The sequence below is a fragment of the Oculina patagonica genome, chromosome 12, assembly GCF_052425735.1.
Source record: "Oculina patagonica isolate OP01 chromosome 12, crgOcupat, whole genome shotgun sequence".
Taxonomy (NCBI): domain Eukaryota; kingdom Metazoa; phylum Cnidaria; class Anthozoa; order Scleractinia; family Oculinidae; genus Oculina; species Oculina patagonica.
This window is the reverse complement of record NC_135769.1, coordinates 13,165,944-13,185,527: the sequence shown is the minus strand read 5'-3', so window position 1 is coordinate 13,185,527 and position 19,584 is coordinate 13,165,944. Positions and strand designations below refer to the sequence as shown.

General features: G+C 40.8%; 1 protein-coding gene across 1 annotated transcript; it reads right to left on the bottom strand.

Annotated features, from left to right (window-relative positions):
* Nucleotides 1-4,481: 4,481 nt before the first annotated feature.
* Nucleotides 4,482-19,146, bottom strand: LOC144632720 (CD151 antigen-like). The gene is made up of 8 exons (XM_078491436.1): nt 18,958-19,146; nt 16,321-16,512; nt 15,669-15,743; nt 15,182-15,280; nt 6,727-6,879; nt 5,959-6,042; nt 5,090-5,184; nt 4,482-5,043 (listed from the first exon to the last, which is right to left on the bottom strand). The coding sequence occupies exons 1-7, from the start codon at nt 19,033-19,035 to the stop codon at nt 5,131-5,133; spliced, it is 735 nt and encodes a 244-aa protein (XP_078347562.1). The 5' UTR covers nt 19,036-19,146; the 3' UTR covers nt 4,482-5,043; nt 5,090-5,130.
* Between the last annotated feature and the right edge of the window lie 438 nt (nt 19,147-19,584).

Genomic DNA, 19,584 nt, shown 5'->3' with positions numbered 1-19,584 from the left:
AAGCTTTACTCTGCGTTTGAAAGTAAGTTATGAATATTTCATCCCCGTTTATCAAATATGAAAACCTGGAAGTCAAAGCTTGTGATGGAGGTTAAGTATTTAATTTTGCATGTAAGGTCATATAAGTCGTACTCCAAAACGAAATACACTTCTGTTCTATTCAGTCTATTGACAGGGGACCCAAACGCTGTTTTAGTTTTTCATAATCTTTAAATAAAAATGTTCTAATATTTACCTGCGTTCCTGTGTCTTTTTTTACCAGTTTGGGGGCGATTTGAATCAGAGCGAAGGCGGATTACGTTGCGAGTTTTAAACGGTAATCGGTTAATAATAACAGTTAAGGGACCGGTCATTATTTATCAGGGGGGGAGGGCCACTAATTCTTCAAAGAAGTCGGTTAAAAGATCGTGACCCTCCCCCAAATTGGAGCCAAAAAATTGGGACCCTCCCCAAATTGGAGTCTAAAAAATTGTGACCCTCCCCTTTGAATGTACACGTACAAAAACAATTTGTAAAAATTATTGGTTTGCAGTTCATTTTATTTTTTGGTTGTCTTTTGTTTGTTCTAACTGAAATCGGTGTTAAGGGTGAGCTTTGGAATGAGCGTAGCTGTGTGCTCTCTAGGGTGGCCTTGCATTCTCCCCCAAGAAATTTTGTGGAATATCGATTCCTCTCGATCTGTTTTTCGCGTCTCTGAGCAACAATGTAACCCTTCCAGAACGCCAATTAGATCACTGTTATTTTGAACTATAAAAAGAAGTTAACGAAATAAATTATGAAACTAAAAAGTGATTATGATTTCGGACGATCATTGATAAGGTGTGCTTAAACTTCCTGGCTTCAAAATGAACTATTTAATTAAAAATCATTTCATGCTGGAAATAATTTTTTCAGTGTAGAGTGCATCTAATTACACGAGTCCCAAGCGTGAGGCCCAAGAAGTCATGACACAAGCAAGTGTAGGGGGGTCCGGGGGCATCCTCCCCCGGGAAAATTTTTCACTTTACGTCTTTTTAAATCGCAAGAAATTTACAAAAATTAAAATTAAATTGTCAAAAATAAAAAAAAGTTATCAATTTATACCAGTGAAAAACACCTGTAATCAAAGGTATAAACTATTAAGCATTCAATACCTATTGCGACTTACAAGTTAAATAGGCACTATTGAAAAAATGTTTGACTGTTCCCAAGGGCAAAAGACAATATGTAGTTAAGGCAAAGAAGTTAAGCAAAGTCTAAATACAGTCTTTGAAAAGATAAAAGCTCATTACTGGCCATACTTGAATATTGACTTGAATGTTTAGTCAACACCATTGTTTTGACATCACGAGAAAGGGCGAACATCAGTTTCAAAATTAGGAACTAGATATAAAAATCATTTGAGACACTTTAAAAAAAAGTCATGGCCCTCCCCTAAATACAGTTTGCACAGTTATGGCCCTCCCCAAACTGGCGCTCAAAAAGTAGTGACCCTCCCCTCAAATATAGTGGCCCTCCCCCCCAATAAATAATGACAGGTCCCTAAGGAAAACCCCTGGGGGACTCCCATATGAAATGGACGGGGATGCTCGTCGTCTCGCTTGGGGGTGTAAATTTCGGATTTTGGTCCGGCTTAGGGTGTTCTGGGCAAACTGTCATTATTTTTAGCCGTCAAGGTCTCGTTTGGGGTTGCACGCGAAGAAATAGCCAAAAAGAAAGAATTTTCATTCGTTATACTTACTCGATTCATATAAACAAGGTCTCTTTTAGGGGTCTTCATAAGCTTCGGCCACGCCTAGATTGGTCTCTTTTAATTTTAAGGGTAAAATTCAAAATTTCCGACGAGCATCCCCGTCACTTCTATATGGGAGTACCCTCCCCCCCCGGGAGGAAAACTTGAGACATAATTATGAATAACTAAAACAGCGTTTGGGTCCCCTGTAGTCTATTGCTCATTTTTCCCATGATGACTGAGGGAGAGGGAACATTGATCTCCATATGTGACCATTACTGTGCGTGACACCATGTTTGACCCCGAGGGATGGGAATTTTAAACAACCAAGTCTTCAAAAGGTCAAACGCCTGGGGGCTACCTAATAAACACTCATCTGCTTTCTTAATAGAACGTGGAGTTATTTTGATTAGAACGTACATGCTGTTTTGCAAAAGCCTTTGAAAAAATGGGGTTGGTGCCATAACCTGAGGGCGTAATTTTGCTGATAGGCGAGCAGTCTACTTTTGCCCACGGTTCGTTTGTTTCTCCTTGGAGCGAGAGGTGGCCTGCGTCAAAACTGAAGGGCGAGGCTCTAAACATCCATCTACCAACTAGGGGTGAAGAGGGATTGGTGAAAGTCTACCGTATTTTCTCGATTAAACGCCGGACCCCGATTAAACGCCGGCCTCGTATAAACGCCAGGTCAAAAGTGCGTTTGTTCGAGGTCCCGGCGTTTATTTGCGGTCAAGCTAACAAGTAAAGTTTAATTTGGCGTAACATAGCTAGGATGGACGCTGTACAACAAAATAAAACATGGTAATGTTCGCGTTCCTGTCTTCATGACTGACGATTTTTTTTTCTTGTGTTAATGCTCGCAGTCGTTGAAATCGCGAGGATCCCTCCTGGAGTTTGTACCACTAGTAACCTTTACTTGCTCCTTTATTGTTCATATACCGTTTATGTCCTGTTGTCACAAATCGTGTTTGCAACATAAATGTGTTCAATCCGCAATAATGTACCTTTGGGTAATAATCACATTTGGAGACCCAGGGACAGGTTTTCGGGGCAGAACGAAGGGAAAAATTGTCCCGTATTGACAAACTGCCCCTGGATCTCGGAGTTTGGTAAGTAATAAATCAATCCGAATAATTGACAGAAATTGCACCTCGTTAATAAACGCCGGGCCCCGATTAAACGCCGGCTTCAAATAAACGCCGGGTCCACGAAGCCAAAGTTGATATAAACGCCGGGGGCGTTTAATTGAGAAAATACGGTATTTTGATTTCCACTTTTTGACGGTTTGATTATCACGAGGGCTGGTTTAAATCTAGCAATCACAGCAAAGTATGCCGTTCGCTATTAAACTCGGCCTTCTGGGCCCGGTTGTTCAAAGCATGATTAAGCTAATCCAGGATTAGCGTGAAATTTGATTTCAATTTTATATAATTTCGTTGAGGTTTTCTGTTAATATTTTCTGTCCCACAGTTTTGACATGGACCAATCTCAAACTTAATAAAATATTAGCTTTGGGAAACCCTTTAAAACAAGAGAAATTAAAATCTTGATCATCTTTTAATCCTGGGTTAGCGTTAATCGTCTTTCGAACAACCCGGCCCTGACCTTTAACACTTTGCTTCACGCGTCACTGACGTATTTACCGAGCCATTCACACAAAAGTTTTACTGAACCTTAAAGAAAAAAGAACTCATGTTTGGCTTTTACCTTTCTTTCTGGACACCTTCTTGCGTGTAACATTTCAAAAAACATTTCCAGCAAACTGCAATTCTCGTCACCCAAAAGATGTTCCTTGGATTAGCTTATTCGTTTCCTGTTAGCGATTACAAGTAGATCGGGTTTTCATAAACTTGCAAAAAAGAACCCCACCAATACTTATCCAATAACCCATTTTATACAAAATAAGACTGAACACTAGCCCAAGCACCCACAAAACTGATCACGTCTGAAATACAACAGACTGTTTAATACAAAAACAATGAAAACACAATTAGAGATACGATTCTGTTTATTGAATCAATTGTGGGAACGTTTGTTGTTAAAAAATTGCCCCTCGGACTGTCTTATGGCTGGTATACACTAACAGCACTCATTACTAACATGTGTTTACAACCCAGGGGGGGTACTCCGGCTTGTAAATGACGGGGATGATCGAAGGATATTTTTGGGTTTGAAATTTTCGATCCTGGGATTTTTTTGGGTAAGAAGATTTGGCAAGTATTTTTTTGGGTGACTTGATTCAAATAGGGGATCTTTTTGTGCTTTGGCGCGGCCTTGGCGTATTTATGGTATGATGAATAAACAAACACGAGCGTTATTGCCCCTCCTAGCAATTTAGGGGTAATTTGACAAGGGATTTTTTTAGGGGTTATTTTTGGTCCAGGGATTTTTTGGGTAATGTCGGAAGAGTTAGGGATTTTTTTGGGTCCTGAGTTTTGCCTTCATTCGATCATCCCCGTCATTTACAAGTCGGAGTACCCCCCTGGGGTTTACAACTAGTAGGAGAACATAAATTCGCCTCTGCATCTGTTTTTTTTTTTTTTCATTTTACTAAACAAAATATAAAATAAAGTTATACAACCACAAACAAAATGAAAATAAATTTATATATACAATCACTATCAAAATAAAATAAAACCTTCAAAACGACATGTCTATTTAACGTGTTTTCCACAAAAAATATAACCTTTAAACTTCGATGTAATTAAAACTAAAAAATGCACACCTTACAATTTTTTGTCATTATACACGTGGCACAGAAAACCTTTCACTGTTCACTAAACTAGTAACACACAACACTAAGCATACTTTAAATAGAGCATACAATATTTCTAGCTACACGGCCCTCTTCTCTCAAGTTTAAACAAATTCACAGATTTGTACAGCATTCTAAATAATTGCGCGGCAGGTTTTCAATTTGACTGCACTGAAGTGAAATTTTATTTGAGTAACATTTGTAAACGAAACGACAGTTGTTGCAAGCTCTAATAGATCTCAGTTTCACATTTTCAAATAGCCAGCAAAGTCACGCGATTAAGGCATAGGGAAATCAAACAAAAAATGTATTCATTCTCTCCATTCCGATGTAGTTTCTTTTGTTCTAATCCCCTGAGCGTATTGGTCTCGAAACCAAGTAAGAAAATAGGCCTGTAAGTGCTAACGCGACGCCATACTGATACGTGCGTACCTCAGAGAAAACACATTTTTTTTGTTTTACCAAAAATAATTTTAGGAATAATTAATTACACAAAAGAAAGTGTTGAACGATTCAGTCACTCGTTGTGTTGTATCTTTAAAAATAAACACGCTCGCTTGCTTTTTGTAACACGTGTAGATCGTGATGCAGCAGGCACTTTCCATGAAGTCATTTTTATGCCCACGAACATGTATCTATCGATATCTACAAGGGCTGGAAAATGGAATTAATATTCTTCCACAAAGCGAAGAACACAGACAGTCACGACAATTCCAATCAACTGTGAAAATAAAAAAGAAACCAATATTACGACACTTATAATGGCAGTTACGTTGAATAACTAATAGTTTATATATTTTTTGGTATGAACGAGGACAAAATCGAGGCGAAAAAGTACATTCACTCCCTCCCTTATTTAGAGGTACTTCTCACAGAATTGTAGGAGGCGCGGTGCCTGATGGTTTGTGTGCCAGACTCCGGATAAGTGGTCCGGGTTCAAGCTCTGGCCGGGTTCACTGTGTTGTGTTCTTGGGCAAGACACTTTACTCTCATAGTGCCTCTCTTCACCAGGGTGTATAATTGGGTACCAGCGACATAATGCTGGGGTGGTTACCCTGCGATGGACTAGCATTCCATTTAGGGGGAAGTAGAAATATTCCTAGCCACTTAATGCTACAGAAACCAAGATAGGCCCCGGCAGTATGGGCCACATGGCTCCACGCTTCCCTTTTTCACAGAAACTATCTTAAGCTCATATATTACTTAACGTAGCAAAATAATCCAACAAGGAAGAAGACACTTTGAGAAAGGAAATCTGTGCGAACCACAGCAATGTTTTGTCATTTAGTAAAACACAAAAAGATAGCTTCTCTTTGAACTTCTTTGCACATGCCAAACACAACAACCCAGTTCTGCTTTCTTACTAGATACCACTGCCATGACATCTTGCTTTTCCAGGCTCTCGCAAACAGTGTAATCTTTACTACAACTACCGGGAAGCTTTGCAGTCATGACGTCATAACAAAAAAAAATTAGCCTATTTAATCTGACTCACCTGAATAGAAGCCACGCCTATTCCAACAATTGCCAGAACGGTGAAATGTTGTTGAAAGAATTCCTCTACCTGTGTCAAACACCCCTGGGAGAAAAAAATCACCAATTGTTTTGTTTAGAATACGGTACAGGAGTCCAGCAATGAAAACTCATAAACAAAAACGATTTTATTGTTCAAAGGTAGCCATAGTGTTTAATGAATAAAAAAAAAAAACAAGAAAGGGTCGGCTGCAACAGAATATAAACTATACACACTTATTATACAGGGAGTGAAATGTACTACAGTAACTGTAACGTCGCTAAAGAAGGACTCAGGACAGCTACTCCCCTATTAAGTGCCAGACATTTCTTGTGTAATTAGTTCTGACAGTTTTTTGGTACACCATACCCAACATGTATCTTATAGGTGATAAGACTTTCTCCTGTCCGCCACCAATCTCACCACCCCCTCTTTCTTTTACCTTCCCCCTTCCAAGATTCCAAGGTGATTACCCATTCAAGATAACAATTTAAGCACTGCATATTGCCCATCACCCCTGCAGTTGAGGAAGGGAGTGGTACTGACTGACTAGTGATTTCTTTCAATCACAATAAACCTACATCGAACATGTAACCAAGTTTCAGACAAAACTGAATATTCTGATAACATGTTTTAATTCTGATACATCCAAGATTCCAAGACTCTGATTTAAGAGACCAAGACACAGCTTGGATGTAAATTGTACCCAGACACGTCATTTCCTATTGGCTATTGTACTGTCATTCATACCTTACTATTGATATTTGAGGGATGTGTCCTTACGCCACACTCTGGTGATGGTGTTTTACAGCATGAATCAGGAACATTGTTGCTTTGCCCATCCCTCTGCTGCCATGATGTACCATTCCAACTCTCTGCCCCAGTGTCACCACAGCATTTGTTCTGAAATTTAATTAACTTATCACAAGGAGAAGGCAATCTGTCCTATGCTCAACATTCCAGTCGGCTGCACCTGGTCTCTGAAATGCACTACCACCAACTATTCGCAGCACTCAAGAAGCTAGAGTTGTTCTTGGCTTTTGCCTTGAGCAACTCTGACACTTCTTGAGTGCTCTCCAAAATTCTTGCATGCACCATAACTCGATAGTCCATGCTAAAGCATGAAACAATAATTGTTAATTAACCAACAACGCCAGTGCCTTAGCAAAGACCTGACCACATGCTGCAACACTGCCTGTAACAGTGGATGATAATGTAGTTTTGTCCGCACACTGCACACAACTGGTAGTGCATGGACACATCTGAAAACTGTTGCATGCAATTGAATGTTGTAAACGTAGAAATCACAAGATTCTACTAAAATCTATGATAATATTGTACACAACAATTTTAGGGGTGGGCACAAGTTTCTGGATTAAGGTGGCTCGACCCAGTTTTTTTCTAGCGATACCTATCAACTTTGAAACCCTCATACTTAAAGGGATTGTAGAAACCCAATGTTTACTACAGAGAGCGGCAACAAGTAAACTCGAGATGCGATGAACTGTAAACGTCCTGTTTATTACATGAACAACGATTCACTGAAATCAAATACATAAATCCGCTAAATAAACCAAAATAACAACTGCATCACAAAGGAAAAGAAAGCTAAATGAAAACCGATCGATACTTACAAGTTTTTCGTGACTTGTTCCGCTAATAAGAAATAAAATATCGCTCGACACTAAACGAAACTCAAACATACTAGAACGAAACTCGAAAACTGACCATGTGCTTTTGCAACTTGATATTTACTGCGACTGCAGAATGTATAATCAGCGGCACGCGTCATATATGAAACACTGAAATGTCTACTTCTTAAATGTCCCTATTTGAATCAATTCCTAAAATAAAACCAAGTCATTACATGCTCCACCCCAAAGACTCTCGTAGTCTTTAGGTATTCCACTAGTCTGATAACAGAAACAATGTCATTGATCCAAATTCCTGGATCTCAAGAAAATGTCAATTGTCAGTTCGATGACTAATCACACAAGTTCAGACTTTGTTCTTCTCCATGGACTCCTCAATGGACTTCAATAACTCCTCTTCTAGAAGGCAGAGTTTGCGGATATCTCTCCTGAAGACACCAGTAGCACTTTTCACCAGAACTTGTCGCACCACACCATCAGAGTCTGGGAAGGTTTCTTGAACTAACGCTCTAGGCCACTGTCCTCGGGAAAGGTTTGCATCTTTCATGATGACCAAGTCTCCGACCTTGAAGTTTCGTCTCTGCTTCAGCCACTTTTGGCGTTCCTGTAACAAGGGAAGATATTCTTTAACCCAGCGGGCCCAAAACTCGTTCGCCAAAATGTGCACGTGTTTCCATCTTGCTTGAAACTTGTCAGAGTCTTCTAATTCACAAGGCGCTGAACACGGATTCGGGCGCAACAGCAGTATGTGGTTAGGGGTCAAGGCCTCTAAATCGTTGGGGTCGCTTGACACACGGGTGATTGGTCGACTATTCAGGATCTTCTCAACTTCTGTCAGGAATGTCGTTAGGGTCTGCTCATTGACAAGGTGCTCACCGATCATGGAGTGGAGAATCCTTCGAACGGAGCGAATGAGCCGCTCCCAAACACCTCCTTGGTGGCTTGCCGCGGGGGGATTGAAGTACCACTGAATATTCTCCTGGAGTAGCTCGCGTCCGACTCTCTCTTGGTCCCAAGCCTTTAATGCATTCAAGACGTCGGTCTCTGCTCCTCTGAAGTTTGTGCCATTGTCACTGTAAATAACTCTGGGCGGACCTCGTCTCCCGACAAATCTTGTTACTGCTTGAATGAAGCTGTCCGTCGTCAGATCATTTGCAAGCTCGATGTGGACGGCTCTATACCTGAGGCAGGTAAAGATGCAACCATAGCGCTTGTGAAGTTTGGGATTCTTTCTTACAGATCTGGTAAGTGGTCCTGCATGGACATAGAGTGGTCCAAAATAATCTATTCCAACAGCAGCAAACGGGTAGATCAACTGGTAGCTGTCTGAAGAAACTCTCACTGCCGGAAGTGGTGCTGTGATCTGCTCTCCAACCGTAGCGTTCTGGCGTTTACATTCATGGCACTGCCGCAGGACACGTCTGATGGACGAAACACCACTCACAATCCAGAAACGCTGTCTTATCTCCGCTAGTAGTTGGTGTGGACCCACGTGACCATTAGCATGGTGGTAATGGAGGATGATCATCGCTGTTACACGGTGCTTCCCAGGCAATATCATTGGGTGCTTAACATCATAGCTGAGGTCTGCGCGATCTAGCCTTCCTCCAACTCGCAAGACTCCTTGATTCATGAATGGTTTCAACTTGGTAAGAGGACCCTTGCTCGGATTCGGGTTGGACAACTCTTCAGGAAAGGTCTGAATCTGGACGTTCTTTACGATAATTCTCTCTGCTTCTTCTACATCAGACAATAGGAGGTGGGAGACCTTCTCCTCCGGTTTCACAGGCGAAACAGTGGCTGCTACCAACTTTGTTCGCAGCTGCAACAGCTTACGGGCTCCTCGAATAACCCAGGCTACCACTCTTCTTAATTTCTCCCACGTCGAGAATCTTTCAAATAAAGTGCCCCAGAAGTCTTCTTTCTCGGCACACGCATTGACAGTGATCTTCTCTTTCTTCACTCCTTCATCCTGGTCTGAAAGTTCTTGACGGAGGTCGATGGGTTGCTGCGGCCACTCCTTCGAATCTTTCCAAATAAAATCTGGGCCATGTTTCCACACTTCTAACTTCTCAGTTTCGGAGGCCTTTATTCCTCTTGAGGCCAAATCAGCCGGGTTAGCTTCTGACCTAACGTGACGCCATTGCGAGGGCCTTGATCCTTCTCTAATGACAGCAACACGATTAGCGACGAAGGTGACAAATCTTTTCGTCTCATTGAAAATGTACCTCAGGACGATCATGGAATCAGTCCAGAAGGTGACGCTGTGAATCTTGATGCGACCTTCTAACTCTCTCATAATGAGCTTGTCCATCTTGATCAGCAAAGTGGCAGCGGTCAACTCCATCTTAGGCACACTGATACCACTTCTTAGAGGCCTCACTCGCGATTTGCCCATCACGAAACTGTTGTGGATGCTTCCTTCTTTGTTCACAAAGCGCAGGTAAGTTACTGTCCCATATCCATGTCCTTCAGAAGCGTCTGCGAAGTGGTGGAGTTAGCTCTTTCTACTTCGCCAAAGTCTCGGGGAGTAAAGGATCGCGGGATACTGTAACTGGTGAGGCTTGCGAGTCCCGTCTTCCAATTTCTCCACTTCAATGCCAGTTCATCAGGGAGCCTGTCATTCCAATCATACTTTAATCTGCAAAGCTCCTGGTTGATCTCTCTTCCAGGCAGGATTAGGGGACCAACCAAACCAAGGGGATCATAAATTGTTGCAATTGACGACAGGACGCCTTTCCGGGTCTCTGGATGGGATTTATCACTAACGACTAGGTTGAAGGTGTCTGCTTCCACATCCCAATGGATCCCTAGGGCTCGGTCCATCGGTAGACTGTTGAGATTGAGATCCAAGTCCTTGACAGCTGGTGCACGATGCTCGGGTGGGAAGGCATTTAGGACTTCGCGCTCATTGGACATAACTTTGGTCAGCTGGAATCCTCCTTCGTAATTTGGACTGCCTGACCGGTTGTCTCAAAGGATTTGAGTAGGTCATCAACATAAAAGTCCCTCATGATCGCGTCAATGGTCTGCGATGAGAAACCTTCACCGTTGTCAGCAGCTGTTCGCCTTAATGCATAACCACAAATGCTGGGCGACGAGGTAGCTCCGAAGATATGTACTAACATCTGAAAGGTCTTCGGGTCCTTTGTCAAATCTCCATCTGGCCACCACAGATAGCAAAGAGCGCCCCGGTCTTCAGGAGAAACGAACACCTGATGGAACATCCGTTTAATGTCGGCTGCCACGGCTACACTGTTAACTCTAAATCTTAGAATGACTCCTATCAGCGAGCTTGTGTTTTCTGGTCCCTGCAACAACTGATTGTTCAACGAGACACCTTTGGACTTGCAGGCACAATCAAATACCACTCTCGGCTCTTCAGGTTTTCTCGGGTGCCAAACAGCATGATGAGGTAGGTACCAAATGGGTTTATGGGTAGAAACTTCTTCATCAGGGACTTGACGTGAGGATCCTTCTTCTTGGTATTTCTGGATAACGCTTGCATATTGCTTATGAAACGCGGGGTCCTTTTCCATTCTCTTTTTCAGCCAATGCAATCTCTTCTTTGCTACTGGAAGACTATCAGGTAAGCAGGGAGGACTGTGCCGGAATGGCAGCTTGAGCTGATAATGTCCATCAACAAGGACCGCTGATTCATCCATAATCTGCTTCGCTCTTTGGTCTTCAAAGGACAAACTTTCTTCAACATCTAATATGGTATCCTTGAACTCAGTATTGTACAAACGTTCTAATTGCACACTTAACATCTCTTCATGATCACTCCTTACGAAATTGACATGGATGCCATCGCTGTTTGGTTCACCCATTGGGCCATACACCGTCCATCCTAAGGGAGTGTTTACAGCGTAGGGCTGGCCCCTAGCTCCTCTTCTGATTTCAGAATTGTCATCTATAATATCTGGTCGGTCGCTGCCAATAAGGATGGAGACTCGATGCCCTTGTATTTCGGGAAGACTGATGCCGTCAAGGTGTGGCCATTTTGTCAATTCTCTATTGCTGGCAAAATGTCTCTCTCCAATAGGTAGGCTCTCCATTGTCAGAACCTGGTCAAGTGTAAACTTTGTTCTCCCGTCAAGTGCTTCTATATCCAAGCGGGCTCGGTGACCACGTTCCTTCCCTTCATAATTGACTGTTGAAAGGGTGAAATCAGTCGGCTCGCATTCAAGGCTTAATTCTTCTACGAGACTTTCCAAACAGAGTGTGGTGTCTGATCCGCTGTCTAGGAAGGCATATGTTGTTAGCTGCTTGTGCCCACCTGGCCCACTGACTCTTACTGGGACGACCTTGAAGCAGACTCGCGGTCGACTGCTGGTTGAGGCTTCCACTGGAGCAAAATCTCTGGATACTGCAAAGGTACTGGATCCGATAACCGGGGGAGGGTTAGATTCAGCGAGTGTCGCAGCTGTTCCACCAACTGAGCTCTGGCTACGAATAACTGGTTGCTGATTCGCACTCTCTTGTTCTACTACACGGTCATCGGTCTCTTCGCGGTCAGGCGGGTGAAGAAGGAAATGGTGCCTCTTTCCACAACCTGATTTCCGACAAGAAAATCCCTTCGGACAAGATCTTGAGAAGTGTCCATACGAAAGGCAACTTCCACACAGCTTCTTCTGATGTACAGTTCGTGACCGATCTTAATAAGACGCATTCTTGAAGGTCTCACACTGCCAAATTGTATGCGGTCCGGAACATTGATAACACTTCAAGGTGGCTGAGCCAGTATTAGGAGACTTTCTGTTTCCCTTGCTCTGGGTAGCTAGGGTTGTAGCTTTGAATGGCAGATCTTGTTTGTCTTTGTTTCCATGTCTTCTTTCCTTTTCATGCTGAGGCAGTGACGACTTCAGTTCCTGGCCAAAACGGTTGTTTAAGCGATCAGCTCGTTTCTGTATGAAATTCACAAAATCAGAAAAGTCAACTTGTCCCTTAGAACAAATTAGGTCTCCAGCGACGTCTGTCCATTTTCGCTTCAAGCCTTCATCAGGTAACTTTTTCATCAGCATAAGAATAGTATCTTCATTGTCCAGGCGGCTTACATAAAGTGGTCCCATACTCGTTAAGACTCGTTTGGTATCTTCGAGTTTTCTCGCAAAATCCATCAGACTTGCGGCATCAACTCTTCTAAGGTTGTATTCTCTTAACCTTTTCATGTGTGCATCAGCCACCATGTGAGGCTGTCCAAAATTCTTCGACAAGGTTTTCCACGCTTCACTATACCTCTGACCAATGGGAAGGTTAACACAGCTTTTAATAGCATCTCTCACCTTTCCAACACACTGTGCAAGTAAACGGGTCAATCTCTGGGAGTCATCGGACACCTGACTCTCAATATGGTCGCGGAAATTGGCAACAAATTCTCCATACTCGGAGGGGTCTCCCCCAAACTTCATCAACTCAATTTTCGGGAGAGTGGGGCCTTGTTTAAGAGCCTCAGCAATGGCTTGCCATGGTGCTTTATCTGTTAGTGCTTCTGACGGGGGCGAAATATATGAATCATATATAGTGAAGCGCAATGTTTAGCTCTATTTACCTATTTTACGCCTACTTTCGCAAAAAAAGCGATTATTTCAAAACTCGTCGATGAATTTTCTCCAAAATTTTTCAGGGTGGCAATTACACTACACAATACACTACAGTACACTACACAATCCCTGAATTTCATGCTCATTGAAAACTTCTAAGGTCGTCTAACATAAACGCAAAATTGAGTAAATATTGAAGCGATCTCGTAGTTTTGAATAATTTTGTGCTCTGGGATTTCCTATTGTTTCGAGTTGAGCACAACATCGAATTCCTGTGCACCACGCGTGAAAAACATCAAATATCAAAAAAGAAGCAAATTTCTTTATATGAAGTCTTGTCTTTATTTTACGCATAAATTATACCATCTAAAAAGAAATTCCAAGATATTTCAAAATTCCTCTTGTAGATTTCGATGAAACTCCACAGAGCTGAAGGCGAACACCCAAGGTATACGTAGTGTGGAGGATCTCGAGAGAAAATGCGGTTACGGGCTGAAATTCGATTCAGAGCAAAAACCTGTGTGACGTCATTGTCACGTGATATTCATTCCGATCTCCCAAAAATTTATATCATATTGCAGGTCAGTCTATGTGTAATCCATGTGATATAATGGATATGTCATTGACATGAATCCCTTTAAGTATGAGGGTTTCAAAGTTGATAGGTATCGCTAGAAAAAAACTGGGTCGAGCCACCTTAAGCCATTATGTGCAATGGCGCAGGTCATGTCCAGGCCTTTACAAAAGGTCTTGAAAATAACAGAAGAATAATGGCTACTAAAATTTCAAATATTCGGCCATGAAAACCTTATGCCAGCTGGTCAGTAGGAGCTTTGTGACAGACAGTTGTTAGTGCATTGGAATCTGGATGTCTGGGTTAAGGTGGCTGAATACAGTTTTTACGTGGTTCAATAGCGCGCGCTACGATTTTCTGCTTGACGTCATTATTGCTCGTGCGGGCTAAAATGGCGCTAGCAACTCTAAACAGAAACGAAAAAGAGTTCCATATGTTTTACCGCGCTTTACCAAATTTGTATTCAAAAGAACACTTAAAAATACGTTCAGAGAGGTCTTGAAACCTGGGACGGAGAACAAAACGACAAAATGGTGGATTAACAACCGACAGAGAAGTTCTAAATCTGTCTTTCATTATCGCTCACGATGCATGGCGTCATATTAGTGCGCGCTCGCACGCGCAATTTGATTCGCTTCGGAGGTCGTAAAAGCCAGATTTTGATCCAGATTTTCTCAAAAACCTACCGTACAACCTATTATGAAACTTTCACAATTAAGTTTAAGGGGTGAACCACGTCCACAGCCAAAATTTTGAAAAAATCTGTAAGACAGATTTTGAGCTATTTTAAAAATCGGCAAAATATCACATTTTCCTATTTTGCGAAAAATCTGTCTTACAGATTTTTATATTAGTTTACATGAATGATAATTCAAAGCCAATTTCTTATTTCTGAAATTTTGAGGTAGGGTCGTACGGGTAGGTTTTGAGAAAAACGTCGTTTAAACTACTAGTGCCAGTCCCCTCTAAAGCACTCGGCCGTTCATTTAAGCTTTTTTTTAGCATTTTTATTTTCCAAATATCGTATTAGATGGTTTTAGGATGTAACAAACAGTGGTAAGAGAAAGAGAAAACTTTTCTGGAGATTGTACAAGAGAGTTGAAGGTTGCACTGATTTGCCCTCTCAAAACTGTATTAAGCCACCTTAACTAAGCGAAGTGGCACATGGTATCCGGGGGGTACTCTATATATTTTTGGGTGGGGGTGTGTCGCTGGGACTTCCAAACCCTTACCCTATACTAGACTCTCTTCAGCTGATTTCGCAACCCTTTACTAGACTAAACTACACTGAAAATCGCTACCCTATCCCAGACTTGCCGTTTTCAGAACTGAGTGTGTATATGGGAGTGCCCCCCCCCCCCCCCGGGTATGGTATACAGCATTCCAATGTTTTCATTTAAGAATGTTTTCGATCAAGGTGATTTATTGCTACCTACCTCCTTCTGTAACTTATCAATAGATTTAGTGACGTCCTCATTCACACCATACTGTTGATTCATTTTGTCCTTTATTGTTGTCTTCAGCTCATCTTTTATCTGGTGAAAAAAGTGCACAAAGAAACCTGTTTATTGCAGTACTTACACTTTTTTGTGTTTGTAGTTTGAGGTTAGAACTAACTTGAAATTCAGTAAGGCATTGATAATATTTTTAAGCTGTCTGACCAAATAACTTTCAGACACTTGTTTTTATTGACTCAGTCATATTTTAGGCAATTTAATATCCGTTTTTGGCTTACTCATGTAGTCTTAAATCAAAAAGTGATAGTCTGTGAAGTTGTTAACCAATTTTGCCACAGACATCAGTTTTCAGTTTTTTTTCCCAGACTCAAAATAAAATTCCCTAAATTTGTCCCTGACCATTTCCTGACCTGTGGCAACCCTATTAGCTTTCACAAGTCAGCCATCACAAAAATCTCTATTGTACCTTAGTGGAGTAAACAAATGCCAAAATTCCAATTGTCAGTTCCAAGATGAAAATCAAGCTCACCATCACCAGAAACTGCAGCAGTCAAATATAATAAAAAACATCAGTTAAGTAGTGTACATAAATAGTGTACATATTAAAATAAGTACTGAAGAGTACAATAAATAAAAGTTAAAACTTTTTGGCAGTCTGAAATACTGTAGTTTGTTGAAGGTTTGTCGCTGACTGTGTTTTTGATGTTATTTTCCAAGAGGTTTCGGCTATTGCTTAAGCCTTCATCAGTTAAAAAATCAAAGCTTTCACACGCGATTTAAAATAGCCGCACGTTAGCGTGCGCTTTAAAAATAACGTGTAAAAGTTTGAAACAAAAGAACGTGGCGCGGAACTCATGCGCGTGACAAGGACTTGTAAACCTCTGAAATACTATGTACTGAAATACTATGTACTTGTAAATTTCCATAAGCAGATAAGCCAATATCAGTTCCCTTGGTTTCTATCAACATTATAAAGTCAAACATCATCAGCATAATTACATATATATGGGCAAGCAAAGAGTTTTCAATAGAATTTTAGTTGACAACTTACCACACAGCATAACAGCTAAAAAAACTTAAATTAAAATAATTATGTTAAACTTGCAGTCTGTACTCACTGAGATTAAGAAAAAACGATTTTCTTTTGCAGCTCCTATACATCCCACAATGCCCACAATTATAACGACAACTCCTGCGGCAATCATGAGACCAGGAACAATGACATATATATCACTATCCAGCAAGCTTTGGTAATCACTTTTGTACACCATTATCCATATTCCAACTCCGAGAATTCCAATTCCTGCAAGCTGATGACAGATTAAATACAGAATTAACTCTCAGTTAACTCTACAGGTATGTCATTCAAAAAACTGACCTATACACCTTGTTACACAACTGTGGCGTACAGAAAAACCTGTGAGTAAGAACCTGCATTTTCCCCAGTTAGCCTTAACAGGTTCTTATGCAAATGGTAAATTAGCACAAATTTAGGCTATTTAGGTTTTCAACAGGTTCTTATTTTTGTAAAAAAAAAAATACAATGCAGATTTGATTTACAATGCAGATTTGATTTGGGACTTTCATTAGCCAAAATGTCTAGTGGAGATTTAGGAAGTTTTCTGAAAAAAAACACACAAATTAAAATTGTCTCTGAGAACAGAACTTACATGTACAAGTACACTGTTGATAATTATATTATTTAAAGAATATGAACAAGCTAAAATTATTGAAAAAACAAACAAATGACTTTGTTTAGACTTTTGTGGCAACGAAAGCGATGAGGGAAAGAAAATCGTTTCTTCAAATTATTACTTGCCTGGAAGATCAAGCATGATGAAGGTTGTACTACTGATTGGTGATCAGGTAAAGTTGCATGAATAACGAAGCGTGAGGTCATGTATGTGCTGAACGCTTTTTTAAAAGCAATCATTACTCGAAGGCTTTTAAAAAGCGTTTATGTACAATGTGTTCATGTAAGATTGGGTTCTGGTGGGTATATCCAAGTATATTTTGCAGTGGGTGGGAGCTAAACAGTGAGGAATCACGCCTCAGTGAAAACGCGTTTTTTCTTTATGAATTAATACAGACTTTCTGTAGGTTACGTGTTTAGATTGGAGGGGTACTCAATGGTAAATGCGAGACTTTGCGAGACTGTGAGACTGATATCTTTTCTGCGAGCCCGAGACTTTTTTAGCCTCGCAAAAGAAATTGAGACTCCGAGAAGGCGTCAAAGAAAAATTCGAGACGACGAGACCCCTGAAATTTGGCTTAAATGTTGCGAGACACGTATTTCTTGAAGGACCATTCACCACCCCTGATTGGGCGATGTTCTTTAGTTTGCAAAAATATATATATAAATATTTGCTATGATGGCTTAGACAAAGAAATGAAAATCATGTTTGGAAGTTCTGGCTAGTAGAAAATTGTTTTTGGCTAGCAAAATCAAAGGTGTTACAAGCCCTTCAAATTAAATGGTTGAGTTTTCAATAGTCTCAAGAAATCAAGGTTCAAAATATCAGGATTCCACTGTTTCTTCATGTATCTCTATTCTAAAAAAGGCTGTGGATTATTCTGGAGCGTGACTGTATCTGGCTGTAGACAGGGAATATCACGACAGTGTGCATTACCTTAGCAAAGTCACATGGCTGCAGAGGTTGTCATATCAACACAAGATTTGCAAAGATTGTACAGATTAACAAAATTAAACAAATTCATCAATGCAACCAAAGTAGTATTAGAAGAAATTATGACTTAAGGGTAGGAAATAACGCAATAGGATTTAAATTATTCTGGCAATTGATTTTTGTCCAACTTTAATAAATATTACTCGACTTCCTAGTGGATTCCGTCTTAACATGTTTTCAGGAAAACGCCCAGTTTTATCAAAAAATCGCTTGGTTTGTTTATCCTGTTTGCACATGCTGGAAGGTCTGTAACTCTAAGTGCATGTTTACAAAAAGGCACAGTGCAATAAATCAATAAGTGGAAATTTAATTATCCCTGGTAATTAGCCAAGAGCTAAAGGTTCAACTGAACTAAACAAAGAGCCTCCTTATTATCTCGGCCACTTTCTTTACATGTTTTGCCCAAACACAAGCTCGGTGAGTTATTTCCTTACTTTAGAGTCTGAACTAGTGGTGGCTGTAATGACCAGGCAGGGATGAGGGCAGGTTAAAAACACATGTACAGTAATAACAGGAGCCAACAAAAGCACACGATCACTGGCACACAGTGAGAAACATGCATTATTACAAAGCACGAAAATGGGCCGTTTAAAACTGTGACTGCAAATTAAGCTTATTAAAATTCCTGGATTTCACCTTAAGCCTTAAAATATTCAACTGATAATGTGGAGCATCCTTCCATTTCATCTAAACGCATTTCAAAAACCTTTTTACGTGTATTTACAGACGTAACTATTTAAATCAAAAGACAACACGGTAGAAAAAAGGAAAGAAAATTATAAGGAAAAGTAAAGAATAGACAGAAGACTGTATTCGTTCGTTAAGATTAAATTAAACCAAACACAACGCCAGTTTCATACAAACGTGATATTTTCCGTAGAGATGTCACTATTTTGAGCTTTAAGTTAGGCAAAAGATAAGGGGAATTAACTACGTTGTACATGAATTATTAGCCTTGCTTTAAAATGCCACATTAGTAAAACATTCACGAGAAAAATAAAGACATATTAAGCTTAAGATCGTCGCACTCACACGAAAGCTGGCAATCAGCTGGTCATTTTAACTTACCCAGAATAGGAAATTAAACACGAAGAACAGCGTCTTCATACAAACAATGTTACACGCTCCTTCATTTCGGGCCTTCATGGTTTTAGAGTGCGATAAACGTAGAACAGACTAACCACAAGCAAGACAACTAAAGGAAATCAGTAAATCTCTAGAATGTACATCAATGCAGAAGTTCATAAACATCGGAAGTAGGCGTGAGGGGCGCCATGTCATCTAACCACCAATCAAATAGCATATTTTTACCCACGTGACAGGCGTAGAATATGTTGTTCTCGGCAAATAAGGATCATTGGACAATGGAAAACGTTGAAAGGAAAACAATCTCAATCTTGCGATTTTTGCGAAATTAGGCTAAGAAATGGAAAATAAATAAAAACAAGGACTAAGGACGACTTAGCCTTTAGTTTGGGGGCCTCCAGCACACGCTTGAACGAGTCGTCTAGAACTTGCGCTCCATCCAACTCGCTTTGCTCGCCTGGCGGTATCCGGAGAATCCTCATCCTCGGAGATCCAGGGGCAGTTAGTGGGGCAAAACGAAGGAATAAACCGGGCAGAAATCGTAGCGACAAAAGTTTTCAAGAACGGCACGAAGTGCCCCTGGGCACATCCTCGGAGACTAGGCATGAA